The sequence below is a fragment of the Saccopteryx leptura genome, chromosome 2 (assembly GCF_036850995.1).
Source record: "Saccopteryx leptura isolate mSacLep1 chromosome 2, mSacLep1_pri_phased_curated, whole genome shotgun sequence".
NCBI lineage: Eukaryota > Metazoa > Chordata > Mammalia > Chiroptera > Emballonuridae > Saccopteryx > Saccopteryx leptura.
In genome coordinates, this window is record NC_089504.1 from 5788988 (window position 1) to 5804577 (window position 15590).

General features: G+C 45.8%; 1 protein-coding gene across 3 annotated transcripts in view; it reads right to left on the reverse strand.

The window, feature by feature from the left end:
* Positions 1-13991: 13991 nt before the first annotated feature.
* The window catches only part of FUBP3 (far upstream element binding protein 3), a 60600-nt gene continuing 59001 nt past the window's right edge, over positions 13992-15590 (reverse strand). For all 3 annotated transcript variants that reach the window (XM_066366896.1, XM_066366897.1, XM_066366895.1), the window contains one exon: positions 13992-15317. In XM_066366896.1, coding sequence (XP_066222993.1) covers positions 15309-15317 — 9 coding nt within the window. In that variant the 3' untranslated portion in view covers positions 13992-15308. The remainder of the gene's footprint in view (positions 15318-15590) is intronic.

The window sequence follows — 15590 nt, forward strand, 5'->3', positions numbered from 1 at the left end:
GAGCCGCTATGCAGGCCCAGTTCCATAGATGTGTCAGGTAATGTGTGCTAAATTGAGCCGAACGGAGATTTTAAATTTTAGACTCATTTACCTCCTCCCGCCTTTGCCTGTGCCCACCTCTCCCCTCTGAGCCTGGAGGCAGACTTTGGGCAATCAGGGAAGACACACTCATGGGAAGACCACTTAAATTAGTTATAGCTACAATGCAGGGGAAGTTTCCTGCTTCAAATGTCCAGTAAATCACATTTATTCTGGAGCCTTCCGGACACCCCAGACTCTCAGGCCATCATGTATTTATTTTGATTAATTATGCAAATATTGAATGCACACCTTCAACGTGCCAGGCTGGACCTGGAGCTTGGGGCCATGGAGCAAAGGCAAGTGGTGCCCTAAAACCTCAGCCCACCCGTGGCAGCTTCTGGCCCCTGGGAACTTCAGCTCAAGGTGAGTTAGTTCAGGTGGGACGTGCTGAGAGCTTGCAGCGTCTGACCCGTCTGAGCACTGAGCACGGAGGAGAAGGCGCGGAGGACCCAGCGGGTCTCTATCCTGGAGGTGCTGCCATTTCCTGAGCAAGTGGGGTGTGGCCTCCAGACGAGGGCCACGCTGCCTGACCTGTGGGGGGGGCATACAATCCTTCTCTGTGGAATTTCAAGGAGAAAAGCCTCACATCTTTGGTCTCCGGCTGGTCGGAGTGTCCTCTTGTTCCCATGGCTCTCGTGAAGGGGGTACCTGAGAGCCACTGACCCACCATGCTGTTCGTCTACGGCACCTCGCTGCCACAACAGCAGGGCCCCACCGTGCTGACGCTGGGTCGCAGCTTGGAAGAGGTGCCTGGCTCAGACTGAGTCTAAGGAGTGCTCAGGGAAGCCCAGAGTCAAGAGAGAAGACCACAAGAGGGGACTGAAATCTGGCACCTACAGCTACAGCAAACATGGCACACAGCCTAACTCCGAGGCAGATTAATATATATCCTCACACTAAGTGCCTACTTACTGCAGTTCCTGACACAACACATGCTCATTTCAAATGAAATTATGAGGTGTGTTAAAAGACAAGAAAAAGCCTGACCTGTGGTGGTGCAGTGGGTAAAGTGTTGACCTGGAACACTGAGGTCATTGGTTTTTTTTGTTTGTTTGTTTTTAATTTTATTTTTATTTATTCATTTTAGAGAGGAGAGGGAGAGAGAGAGAGAGAGAGAGAGAGAGAGAGAGAGAGAGGAGAGACAGAGAAGGGGGGGAGGAACGGGAAGCATCAACTCCCATATGTGCCTTGACCAGGCAAGCCCAGGGTTTCGAACCGGCGACCTCAGCATTTCTAGGTCGATGCTTTATCCACTGCGCCACCACAGGTCAGGCAAGGTCATTAGTTTTAATCCCTGGGCTTGCCTGGTCAAGGCACATACAGGAAGCAACTACTATGAGTAGATGCTTCCTACTTCTCACTCTCCTTCTCTCTCTCTCTCTCTCTCTCTCTCTCTCTCTTTCCCTCCTCCAAAAAAGTCAATAAATAAAATCTAAAAAAAAAAAAAAAAGACAAGAAAAAAACCCCCAGAATAATTTGAAGAGACCAAGCAATGATCAGAACTAGACTCAGCTATGATATCAGTGCTGAAATGATCAGATGGAATTTAAAATAACTATGATTAATATGTTAAAGGCTCTAACTAATAAAGCGGGCAATGTGCCAGGTGGATAAAATAAGCAGAGCTATGGAAACTCTAAGAAGGAATCCAGGGAAATGCTGGAAATAAAAAACTCTGTAACAGAAATGAGGAATGCCTTTGATGGGCTGATCAGTAGACCAGACAGAACTGAGGAGAGAATCAGTGAGCCTGAGGATGTGTCAATGGAAATGTCCCAAACTGAAGTGTGAAGAGAAAAAGGGATGAAAAAAACAATAGGGGGCCCTGGCCAGTTGGTTCAGTGGATAGAGCGTCAGCCTGGTGTATGGATGTCCCGGGTTCGATTCCCGGTCAGGGTATCCAAGAGAAACGACCGTCTGCTTCTCTTCCCCTCCCTCTCCCTCTTCTCTCGCTCTTCTCTTCCTGCAGCCAGTGGCTCGACTGGTTCAAGCGTCAGCCGCAGGTGCTAAGGATAGCTCAGTTGATTCAAACATCAGCCCCAGATGGGGCTTGCCGGGTGGATCCCAGTTGGGGTGCATGCAGGAGTCTGTCTCTCTATCTCCCTTTCTCTCACTTAAAAAAAAAGAAAAGAAACTACAGGGTGGCCAAGAACTGTGGGGCTGTGTCAAAGGTGTGACATGCGTGGAATTGGAATATTAGAGAGAGAAGAAAGACAGTAGAAGAAATATTTGAAGCCATAATGGCACAGAATTTAAAAAAATTAATGATAGGCAGCAAACCACAGATCCAGGAAGCTCAGAGAACACCAAGCAAGATAAAGAATAATACTATTTTAAAAGCCTCTCCAAACAGCGATAAAAAAGAAATGCACAAAAAGTACCACATCTAGGCATAACATATTCAAACTGCAGAAAACAAAAGAAAACAGACACAGGTGGCATTTAAACAGCAACCGATTCCTAAGTTCACATAGACAGCATCCTCTTGCGAGCCAGCCAGTCAACGGCAGCAGTGAGGCTGGTAATGATCCAAAACAAGGGGTTTGGGCACGACAGTTTCCCATGAGCCTCAGCATCCAAGTTATTTCCTTCCAAGTCAGGGGTACAGGGTGGGGCTGATCCCAGTTCAGACAAGCCCACCACTGCAAATGACTGCAGTGTTTGAACTGCTTACCTTGGGATACACTTTGAAATAAAAAATGATTCCAAAGATGCCCAGAGAATATGTAAGAGGAACTTTTTGTCTCCGAGTTGAAGTGTCAAGTAACCACTCCCAGGCATAAGCAAGGCCTTCTTTTGGAAGATAAGCTCTGTGAGTGGAGAAGTGGCTTTGCCCCCTCCCTCTGGCACTAAGCACAGTGCCTTGGTTACAGCTGGTGCTCCAGTGATATTCCTCGTGAGTGTTAATGGCACAGCGGCATCTGATGAGGCAGGAATGAACTGAGCGGTGAGTTTTTTGGTGCAATTTTGCAAGCAGGCCTGAATTCAAACACCAGCCCAGAGGTAGAACATCGCTCATCAGGAATGTGAGCAATGACGGCATACACAAACAGAAACGAGTGAAGCTAGTAACATAGGTTGGCATGTTGCTGGTCTTCAATGGGTTAAATTATGTTACAGATTACAGACCAACTGTTCTCCTGAAGGTACATGCAAAAATTCTAGACAACAAAAATATTAGCAAATCAATTCCATGATATATAAAAAGGGATAGGTAATACATTAAGACCAAGTGAAGTTTATTCTAGGAATACAAGGCTGGTTAAAATTTGAAAATTAATCAATGCAATCACTCCATTAAAATAAAAAAGGAGATAAAATCATGTCATGATCTCAACAGATGCAGAAAAAGCATTTGAAAACTTCAACACTCATTCATGCTAAAACTTGTGGCAAACTAGAAACAGAAGAGCACTCCCTTATCTGATAAAGGTATGTACAACAAACAGAATCAATGGTGAATTATTGAACGTGTTCTGAGATTACAGAAAAGGCCAGGATGTGCTCTCTCACTCCTTTCAGTCAACAGTATACTGGTGGTCTTGGCTAGTGCAATAAAAACAAACAGCATAAGGATTAGAAAGAAAAAATGACATAATCAATATTCATAAATGATGTAATTCTTAATATAGAAAATCCATATGAAACTATAGGCTATTAGAACTAAAGAAGAATTTAAGTAAGGCCATTGGAATCAGGTCACTCTATAAAAATAAATTATATTTCTACAACCAGCAACAAAGAAATGAAAAATAAAAATTAAAATTTTTAGTAACAGCAAAACATCAAAAACCCAGGAATAAATGGAAAGTTGTGCAAGACCCCTATATTGAAAACTACTAAAATTATAGAGAGGAATCAAAGAACTAAACAACAGAAGGGATATACCATGTTCATGGATTAGAAGAGTCAATATTGTTGGGTTGTCAACATTTCCCAAATTGACCAGTAGAGTCCATGTAATCCTAATAATCCTAATAAAAATACAGTGGTATCTTGAGATATGAATTTAATTTGTTCTGTAATTGAGCTCATAAGTCAGTCAACTCGTATATCAAACTGCCGATACTGGACCCATGCACCAACGCGCCAACTAGCGACAGCTTCCTGAATCACAACTTGTATCTCGGAATTTCGCTTGGATCTTGAACAAAAATGAGGACCAAGTTGCAGCTCATATCTTAAAAAATTCGTGTGTTGGTCTGTTTGTATCTCAAGGTACCACTGTACCAGATTTAAAAACAGTTTTTGTGGGGCCTGACCTGTGATGGCGTAGTGCATAAAGCATTGACCTGGAATGCTGAGGTCACTGGTTTGAAATCCCGGGTTTGCCCGGTCAAGACATGTATGAGAAGCAACTGTGAGTTGGTGCTTCCCTCTTTACCCTTTCTTTCTCTCTCTTCTCTCTCTAAAATCAATAAACGCCTGACCAGGCAGTGGTGCAGTGGATAGAATGTTGACCAGGGATGTTGAGGACCCAAGTTCAAAACCCAGAGGTCACCGATTTGGGTGCAGGCTCACAAGCTTTAGAACAGGGTCACTAGCTTGAATGTGGGATCATAGACATGACTCCATGGTTACTGGCTTGAAGCTAAAGGTCACTGGCTTGAGCAAGGGGTCACTGGCTCAGCTGGAGTCCCCCGGTCAAGGCATGTATGAAAGAGTAATCAATGAACAACCAAAGTGCCGCAACTACCAGTTGATGCTTCTCATCTCTCTCCCCTCCTGTCTGTTCCTGTCTATCTGTCACTGTCTGCCCCTCTCTCTCTGTTGCTGTCTCTCTCGCAAAATAATAAAAAAACAAATTAAATTAAATCAAATAAAATCTTAAAAAATTTCTTTTTGTGGGGAGTAGGGAATTGATAAACTGATTCTAAAATGTATATGGAGCCTGACCAGGAGGTGGCGCAGTGGATAGAGTGTCGGACTGGGATGCCGAGGACCCTGGTTCAAGACCCCTGAGATCGCCGACTTGAGTGCGGGCTCATCTGGTTTGAGCAAAAGCTCACCAGCTTGGACCCAAGGTCATTGACTTGAGCAAGGGGTTACTTGGTCTGCTGAAGGCCCGCGGTCAAGGCACATATGAGAAAGCAATCAATGAACAACTAAGGTGTCGCAATGCACAACGAAAAACTAATGATTGATGCTTCTCATCTCTCTGTTCCTGTCTGTCTCTGTCTATCCCTCTCTCTTTCTCTCTGTCTCTGTTTAAAAAAAATGTATATGGGAATTCAAAGAGCTGAGTGAGAGGAGTCTGGGCATTCGTGAACAAGAGAGCTGAAAAGGCTCACTGTAAATTAGCGGTTCTCAACCTGTGGGTCGTTCAACCCCCGCCGGGGTTGCGACCCACAGGTTGAGAGCTGCTGCTGTAAATGTACAGAAATTACGACTGTGTTGTAATGGGCACAAAGACAGGCAAATTGAAAAAACTGGAAAGGCAGCATAGAGCAAACCTGAGCACATGGTGTTTTTTAAAAATTATCATTAAAATATTTTAAATACATTTACTGTGTTTTATTGAATTTCAATCAAACAATGGTGGAACCCTTAACCCTAACAATAACATGATTTGAAAACCACTGCCCTCAGGTGACCTGGGGGACAGCATCAATTCCAAGAACAAAATCATTATCCCAGTCCTGTCACCACCCAATCTTTATTGTCATCCTTTTTATCTTTTTCTTTTTGATATGATCACATAGTTTTTTTGTTTGTTTGTTTGTTTGTTTTTTTCTTTTTCTGAAGCTGGAAACGGGGAGAGACAGTCAGACAGACTCCCGCATGCGCCCGACCGGGATCCACCCGGCATGCCCACCAGGGGGGGCGCTCTGCCCACCAGGGGGCGATGCTGTGCCCCTCTGGGGCGTCGCTCTGCCACGACCAGAGCCACTCTAGCGCCTGGGGCAGAGGCCAAGGAGCCATCCCCAGCGCCCGGGCCATCTTTGCTCCAGTGGAGCCTTGGCTGCAGGAGGGGAAGAGAGAGACAGAGAGGAAGGAGGGGGTGGGGGTGGAGAAGCAAATGGGTGCTTCTCCTATGTGCCCTGGCCGGGAATCGAACCCGGGTCCCCCGCACGCCAGGCCGACGCTGTACCGCTGAGCCAACCGGCCAGGGCCTGATCACATAGTTTTTATCCTCCATTTCATGTGGTATGCCGCACTGACTGGTTTGTGAACATCGGACCAAACTTGCATCCCTTGAGTAAACCCCACTTGAGCACAATCTTTTTAATATATCGCTGGGCCTGGCTGGCTCGCCATCCTCTTCTCAAACACAGCGCGGCAGCTGAGAGCGCCCCAGTGAGTCGAAGGGCTGCGGCTTTCTGGGCTCGGTGTGAACTTGGCAGAGATGGCTGGGACAGCTGGGGAGCCGGGATCCCTGCTCAGGGATGGGAAGCTGAGAGGAGACAATCTAATGGAAGAAGGAAAAACCCAAAGGATTACAGGCTCCATTTTTTTTAAGATTAAAAAAAAAATTGTTGATTTTAGAGTGAGAAGAGAGAAAAGCAGGGGTGGGGGCAGCGGGAAGCATCGACTCGCAGTTGCTTCTCTGTATGTGCCTTGAGGAGGCAAGCCTGGGGTCTTGAACCAGCGACCTCAGTGCTCCAGGTCAATGCCCCATCTACTGTGTCACCACAGGTCAGGCACAGACTCCTTTTCATTGTGCTCGAAATGGGATTTCCTTAAATGTCATCATGTGTGCTAGAATGGAGCAGCCTCAATCCACGCCACGGCTGGCCCAAGTCCTTCCCAGGTATCTGTGTGTGCGCTGGTTTCTCCTCAAGTTGCCTCACTTGCCCCTTGGGGGCTGTTCTTTGCTAATGGCCTAATTCCTGTGACTTCAGGGGACCAGTGAGCTGGACCTGGGGCTACGGTCTCCTGGGGAGACCAAGAGAGCCCAAGAGAAGCTAGAAGGTCAGTGTTGAGGCTGCCATTTTTTTTCAGATCATGCAGTCTGTCCTTGGTGGTCATAGTGGAGCAGAAAAGCCACCAGAGTTGCCCTGAGCTCAATTATGTATTACTATAAGCTGTCACTTTTTGGAGTGCTCATTATGAGCCAGGCCTCCAGTGCTTTACGTTCATGTCACAGAATCCTCCGTCAGCCCTAGGATTAGGGAGGCGGTTAGGATCCCCACACTGTCCACAGGGCAATGGAGGCACAGAGCGTTAAGTCACAAGCTGTCGTGGAGGCAGGATTCAAGCCCAAGCTTGAGTGTCCACCCATTTATACCTTCCATGCTGCTGCCCAGGTGGGCTGAACCTGCTAGGTCCCTCTGTCACCTACAGAGCCATGGAATGTCTCTAGCAAGAACCTATTCAAACCTAAAGTGGGTGTCAAGAGTAGTGGGCCCTCGGCACTGGCTGGATAACTCAGTTGGTTAGAGCATTTGTCTGGAAATGCAGAGGTTACCAGTTCAATCCCTGGTTAGGACCCAAACAAGAACACATTGATATTCCTGTTTCTCTCTCTCTCTTTCCCCTTTGCCTTCTCTCTAAAATAAATGAAATAAACATTAAAAAAAAAAAGAAGAAAAAAAAAGTGGTGGCCCTCAGAGGATTTGTGGTTGTCACGTTCTACAAAGGCTGTGTGACCCTGAATCAGCGAATACTGACCCCTCCCCCCCCGGGGAAATACAGGGTTAGGTTCCTTCCAAGCTGTGGTCACACATTTTCATCAACCAATCAGTATGTAACTTTGCTTTATGTGCCCTTGAACTTACAGACGCCTTATTTCATATATGTAGTCGCTTCATGAACATCCAATTCACAGCCAACGACACGACAACTTATGTCAGCACAAAGCTTATCTAACACATGTATTTTCTCTGTAAGGTATGTCACAGGCTTCTTGTGCTTAGGGACACCAGACGGCACTCTGCTTGGGGCCATTTTAAACATCAAAATAACCCAGAGAAAGCATAAAAATGCAAAAACAAACAAAACCACAAGTCAACAACAAAATAACGTGACTCCAGACCCCCAGGGACTTGCTTAGGCGGTTTGAGAGCTGAAACAAGAAGGCAGAGCGGTCTTGCGGGCTTCAGCTAGGAACACCGGCATCACGCAGCCCAAATGCTTAGCTCTGCACCACGCAAGCGCGTGGTGAGTACGGACTGTAGGGTTCTAGGTACATTTCAGTGAGTAGGAGGATTTGCGAATACAGAAGCTATTGACTGACTGGATGAAGTCCATGCTCAGGGAAGCAGAGCTGCTCCAGCACACCCTCTCCGGGCTGCGGCTGCCACCAGATCCAACGTGGCGGAGAGCACGGGACTCCTGGCAGCCGGTTTCCGGTTCTGGGGGCCACCTGGCGTGACAGAAACAAAGGGAGAGCAACCTCTCCTCTATCCTCCACGTTAGTCTCTACCTACGCTGCTAATGGTTTCCCCCAGGTGAAAACATCAAAAGAAAATGGGTGTTAGTTTGCCCTGGCTGTGTAGCTCAATTGGTTAGAGCAGGGGTCGGGAAACTTTATGGCTGAGAGAGCCATGAACGCCACATATTTTAAAATGTAATTCCATGAGAGCCATACAAAGACCCGTGTACGTTACGCATTATCCAATAAAAATTTGGTGTTGTCCTGGAGGACAGCTGTGATTGGCTCCAGCCACCCGCAATCATAAACATGAGCGGTAGGAGATGAATGGATTGTAATACATGAGAATGTTTTATATTTTTAACATTATTTTTTTAATGAAAGATTTGTCTGCGAGCCAGATGCAGCCATCAAAAGAGCCACATCTGGCTCGTGAGCCATAGGTTCCCGACCCCTGGGTTAGAGCATCCTCTGAAAATACCGAGGCTGCAGGTATGATCCCCTGGTCAGGGCACATAAAAGAATCAATCAGGAATGCTTACATAAGTCAGTGGAACAACAAAAGCGATGTCCTTTTTCTCCCTCCCTCAAACCAATAAAATAAAATCAATAAAAAAAAACCCCAAAGAAGACAGATCTTGAGAGATATGCCCCACACTTTAACCTGAAACCTGGAGTTACACTCTTAGGGTTGTATATGAGATAGCTGCCCATCGTTACTCACTATTTATGCTCCTACTGAGGAACGTTCACCACAACTGCTAACATTGTGATTGCTTGCTTATTCACTGGAAGTGCATTTGAATTCTGTAAGCTGATGCTTCAGCTTTTGAAATGTGTGTGTGGTAGGAGTCTTTTACCAGCAGGCACTCAGAAATACTTGTACATTAGTGAGGTCTAGTGAAGTGGGCTGACCTCAAGGGTTGGCATACCTCAAGAGTAGAGTCTAAAAATGGGGGAGCACAAGAGGGTTGAACCCCAGTTCCAAGTTGACAGTCCTGCTCACTCTGGAGCCAAAATCAAGAGCAGATCCTCTGACAGGTCCTCAGTATACTAAATGTTAGCAGTTGTGGTGAACGTTCCTCAGTAGGAGCATAAACAGTGAGTAATGATGGGCAGCTATCTCATATACAAACCTAAGAGTGTAACTGCAGGTTTCAGGTTAAGGTGTGAGGCACATCTGTCAAGATCTGTCTTTTTTTTTTTAAATTGATTTTATTGGTTTGAGGGAGAAAAAGGTCCTCAGTATACTACGAGTGCCACAATAACATTACGCTTAAAGCCAAGGACTTCAAGGAGGAAAACCAAAGGGATAAGAGCAGGAGAAAAAGAGGTCACAGAAAGAAAAGACACATATTAATTATGTAAGTAAATGCTGGTTGAATTGTTTTTCTCAGTGATATTATTGCCACGCATTGCTTTCTTCACACTCAATACCTCTGTGGACTTCAGATACCTAGAAGTGTATTTCCTTCCAGAAGCTACAGATTGACTGATTGCAGTGTGGAAGTTTCTGGGAGAGCCTGTAAGTCCCCACAATAGTAATGAACCCCCATTGAAAGGTATCTCCTTCCTGATAACTGAGAACAAGGGAAGCTGTCCAGAAGTGTCCTGGGTCGGACATTTGGTCTTGGTCCCTTTGTGCATTTGTTCCAATTGCAGTATCTCAGTTATCTAGTAGAGACTGCCTCACTGTCTTCCATATTAATAAGTCTACATTACCTTGCGCAGTTTGCTCTAAAGGGTTTTTTCCCCCTAGAGTATGGTGTCATCTGTTGGTAATGTTAGGAAGAACTTAAAAACGTGGGCGTCATAAATTAAACATTTAACTTACTTTCAAAAAAATTTCCTAATAAAGAAATCTTTCGTTATAGAAAATTAGTTGGTAAAAGAAAATAAAAATGAACAATAATCACATAATCCAAAGAATACTGTTAACAGTCTGATTTGTATCTTTCTAGTCATTTGCATATAAGTGCTTATATATAAATTCATCTATATTTACATATTCTTTCAAAAATAAAAGTATACTGTATGTATAGGTGTTTGGTTTTTTTTCTCTTCTCTTTTTTCCAAACATGTATGTAGTGCTTACTATGTGCTGGGTGCTATTCTAAGCACTTTATTCACTCATTTAGTTCCCACAACAACCATCAGCAATAAATACTATTACTATTCTCCTTTTACACTTGAGGAGACTGAAGTCCGGAGCTGGAAGACCTTCCCTAGGTCACGCTGCTATTCAATGGCAGAGGCTGGGTTTGAATCCAGAGTCTACTCTTCAGTACTATGATTTTCCTGATGTTAAGTATTTTCCACAACCATGGTGTTCCAACCATAGCCAATGTAAGAATTACCCAAGGGGCTTGCTTTTAAACGCAGAATCCCGGGCTCCTCTCAGACAATTTGACTAAGTTTGGGCTGGAGTCTAGGAATCTGCACCTTTTAAAAAGCACCCTACGTGATTGTCAAATCTACGGATTTGTATTTTTAAGAGAAACCTGTATAGATCATCAATTTTTAAAACTAAACTTGACATATAACGTATACATGGAAAAATGGCACACATCCTAGACCAGTGACTTTTCTCAAAGTGAATAATACACTGATGTGACTCCCCTTGGGCCAAGAAGCAGAATCTTACCTGTGCCTAAAACTTAGCTCCTGATCTTTCCCAGACACTATAGACCCAAGGCAACCGCCATCCCGACTTCTGTCACTGTCTGGTAAGCAGATGGAGTCATACGTGAGTACTCTGGCCTCTTCACCTCATCGTTTTCTATGTGTGACTCACTCACATTGGAGCATGTGATGGTAGCCCATTTTTTTTCCCTGCACCATAATACTCCATTTTTCCATTAAGATAATGATCAGCTGTAATGCACTTATAGGTCCTGGCCCATGGTTGGCACGTGACACTATCATTCTAGGGCTGTTTCTCCGTCCTGTCCTGTCACCTACTTCACTTGGTGGTGACTACCGTGTCCCCTCCTTGAGCATAAGCTCCCTGTGGGCAGCCAGTATGCTCTCGACTGAAGCCCTGAATGGAGTGCAGCATAGAACTTGGCACAACGCCGGCCCTAACACACCAAGCTTCTGATTCTGAACCTCAGTTGTAAGATGGTGAGAATGGTCCTGATGACCTCCCAAGGCGTGGAGACCCCCATCAAAGGAGAGGGCCAGAACTCCCTTGGCGGCTTCCTCAGGACAAAGGCCAGCAAGGATTTCCATTGTTTCGATGTTTCCTTTTTACTTCCTTTTCCACCCCACCCAAGACGCAGACCCAGGGCGAGCACCCTCTGTGGAATTAAGTGTCAAGCCATTTTCTGGCCATTAATCTCTAAGAGTCTATCAGGACCATTTGCATTAGCCCATCTTAAAAAATAACCCAGCTGGGCCCCAGCAGACCAGAAGCGGGGCTTGGGAAACTGCGCCGTGGTCGCTAGCTAGAAGCTGAGCTCTACAAGGCGTCCCGATGCACTCTTGGGCCAGGCTCTGCAATGCAATGTGCCATCTGTGCCTCAGCCAATCCTACTGTGAGGCTGTAGGACATGGATGGTCACCATCTGAGAGGTACACGGGAAAGACCGTTCCTCCTACCTTACAATAGGTCAGGAAGGCACGCCGGCTAGAGAATGCCCCCACCCCCACCGCCCAAACTCTTGGGAGAGTTGGAAAGAGCCCAGCTGGGTCCCTGAGCAGTGGACATGGGCAGTTGGCAGGGACCAAGTGTGCGTGTGTGGCAGAGGACGGGAGGCGGGGCAGGAGCTCTGAGACGGGCGGAGTGCCTGCCCCGCCCCCTGCCTCCCCAAACACACAGACTGTCCTTGCAGTGATGACCACGCAGCTTTCCTAATGGAACACAAGAGCTGAACTTGGTACATTTCAAGCACTTTAGCCTTCCAGGACACCAGACTGCTGATGAAAACCCTCTTCCGTGGGCGCCATGTTAATGAGGCCAAATTTCACAGGCTTGCAAACTCCCCCCCCCCACCTCCCACTGTATTATACCCCGCCTTCCCCCCACCCCCCAATAAAAGGTTGCATCAGAGAGAGAGAGACAGAGAGACAGAAAGAGAGAGAGAGATTTCCATAATTTATAGTATGGGCATTTCACTGGGGACAAGTGCTAATCTGTACTTACCGATACATTTAAGGAAATGCATCCTCCCGCAAGCCTGCACCATTTATGACTCTTGGCACAAACCGCAATACTCAGTCTTCAATTAAGGGACACCTTAGGGTTCATTATCACACAATCGCTCCCTGTGAACCATGCCAAATGCTGTTTTGGCACGGAGCTTGGAAGATGAATTAGAAGGAAGTCTTCTCTGTAATGCCCTCTCCCTAATTCCCATCCCCATCATCAGCATTTATGCCCTCCCCTTGCTCAGCCCCCTCCTTCTTTTCAAGTGGCTTTTACTCTTCAATTTCTCAACGTCAAACTCGATTCTCTAGAGGTGCAGTTAGAGATGCGCCATCTCCTTTCTGTCTTCCGGCGCTCGCTCCGGCCCGGGTGGCTGCAGATGGGCTGCTCGCCACACCCCTTTCCGGCCTAGCGGAGTCACAGATGCTTTTTCCCCTCTGAGAGCCTGGGGTAGAGAAAGGGGACCAGAACTGGAAACACACGAGCATGAGCCATAAGAGGGTTCCAAACAGGAGCCTACCAGCACCATGCGTCTGAAGGAAGGGAAGATAGATGTACGCGAGCCCAGCGGGGGAGGCAGGGCGCCTCCGATAGCTGAAGTGAAGAGCTGGGTCCAGAGCCAGCCGCTCCCATCAGCAGGGAAGGAAGGAGGGAAACGGGGCGTTGAAGGCTCATCTTCATCCCTCAGTACCCTTCTTAGTCCAGGGCCCACACACACTGCCCTCACGGGTCCTGAAACCACAGGACCCTCCAGGATTTAAACTTAGGGGTAGGGACCTCCTTTTCGTTTCCTTAATGAAAACAACAAAAGAAAGTGAGCACCTTCACTGGCACTTTCCTGCTGGCCCAGAAACCGAGTCCCAGAGTAGGCCCTGGGCTGTGAGAACAAACGCCAACCAGGACGGGGCCACAGGCCGGGTGCTGGGCCAGGGAGGGCGCGGTCGCAGCATGGAGAGCGCGGTCGCAGCATGGAGAGCAGCCGCCAAGCCCCGGTCAGCCCTCAGTTCTTGGGCGGTGTCAGGGAAGCCTGCGGAGGAGTGTGGGAGGGGCGCGGGAGGGGCGCTGACTCAGTTACGGGAAAGCGTGCTCATCCCGCTGCGGAGCGATCGTGACTCCTGCGGATGAATCTCCCAGCTCCACTTCCGATGACAGCGCCTCTGCCCAAGGAAACCGTTATTAACCTGCCATGTCACACCCACATCAACCAGACACTCAGATGTGACAGGTAAGAGGGAGGGGCTGATGGTAACCGGGGCTCTCAAGTCAGACTGTCAAATTATATGAAGCCACTGAAATAAAATTAGCTTGACAAAGTAGCCAGAAATCCAGGCTGTGCACCAACTAAGTCAGGGACACAGCAAGGTGATCGGTGAGAACTTCCCTTTCTATTGCAGGGCGAGCGGGCGGGGGTGGGCGGAGGGACAAGCGAATGGAAAGCTAACAGGCTGGTTACTTCGCCCACAAGACGGCTTGTGGAAATTTTATTACGGAGAGTGTAAAATGAATTGTCAGTCAAATAAAAAGAATACTTTTTTTTTTAAAAACAACATGCATAACATTTTCCACTTGCATTTTTTAAGAGTTAGACATTTCAAGCATTATAAAGGAAATAAGGAGAAAAACCCAGAAATTGTAACTTCAGTACATTTCAAACGGAATGTCCTCCAGGTCAATTAAAAATGCAAGAAAAAATAGCTTCAATTCCGTTTTTCTTTCCTTTAAAAATACATGTTATCTGTACATGATACACTACAGTAAACATTGAAAATCATATTATCCCTTTTATTAAATCAGTTATTTAATTAATATTATGGTTAATACTAGATTTACTTATTCATCTAATTAATTTGACAAATATTAAAAAATATTTAAAAGAAAAAAGCAACGGATGTGTTGGAATTAAAAAATAGTTACTACATTTTTATGCAGTTTAATGTTCCACAGTGTTTGTTAAAAGTTATATCGAATTTCTTTTTAATATTAAAAATAACAGTATTTATATTTCTGAGAGAATAGAGAAAGGTTTTTGTTTTGTTTTTAAAACAAGCTTGGAGGTCTTAGATATACAATTGCAACTGGTAATCGAGACATGAAAAAAAGTATGCTAAACACATGAACATAGTCTTATATTACCCTTTAGAACTCTAGAAATTATACAAACCCTATAAAATGCCCCCTCCCAATCCCTGTTGGACAGCAATACAATTCTCTGTCTCAATTCAGAACTCACATAATTAATTACAATACATAATAGTTCAGTTTTTTTAAAAATGCAATAAAACCAGACAGCCAAGATACAAGAAATTAGAAGTAAAACATTTAATGAATTTACACATTTAAGAACATTTAAATACTGTTTAAAAAAATTTTAAAATAATTTGTTACATACCACCTAAGACTTCCAAGCCACTTTCTGTTGCAACAGAAACAACTGTAAATAAAAAGACACGCAAACAAAACAAACGAAACAAAGCACACCAGTTGAAATGTCACTGCTGAGGCACATTCTGGTGCCTGAATTTGCAGATATTGCTCCAAAAAGAATCCCAGAGCTTCCACGTTTGAAATAACAAACAAAAAATAACAAAACAAAAATGAGCAATTTTTAGTAATTTCCCGATTTTTAGAAAAATTCCGTTAATCTAAATATAGTGTTTCACAGAACAAAACAAAGGTTCTTCATCAAAAGGTTTGCAAATCTAAAAACCTCTGTTACAAACAGGTTTTGCTCACAATGATTCATGGAGGGGAGCGCAGGCCACGGTCCTACTGTTCCTGTGGAAGGAAGGGAGAGGAGTCAGCCGTGCCGCCAGCTGCAGGGCTTGTCCGGGTCTGGGCTGCCAGCGGGAGGTGACAGGTCACCATCTCCCCTCCGGCTCCACGCAGGCACAGACACACACAAACCAGCCAGTGTCTCCCAACACCTCCCCGGCCTCCCCAGACAAAACCGCTCTTGAACAGAGGTCCTGGGAATGTTTCCACTGGGGGTCCTGGGAGGGGCAGAGGGAGCTCGCCCACCATGCTTCTCCTCGGTCACCCGCCAGCCCG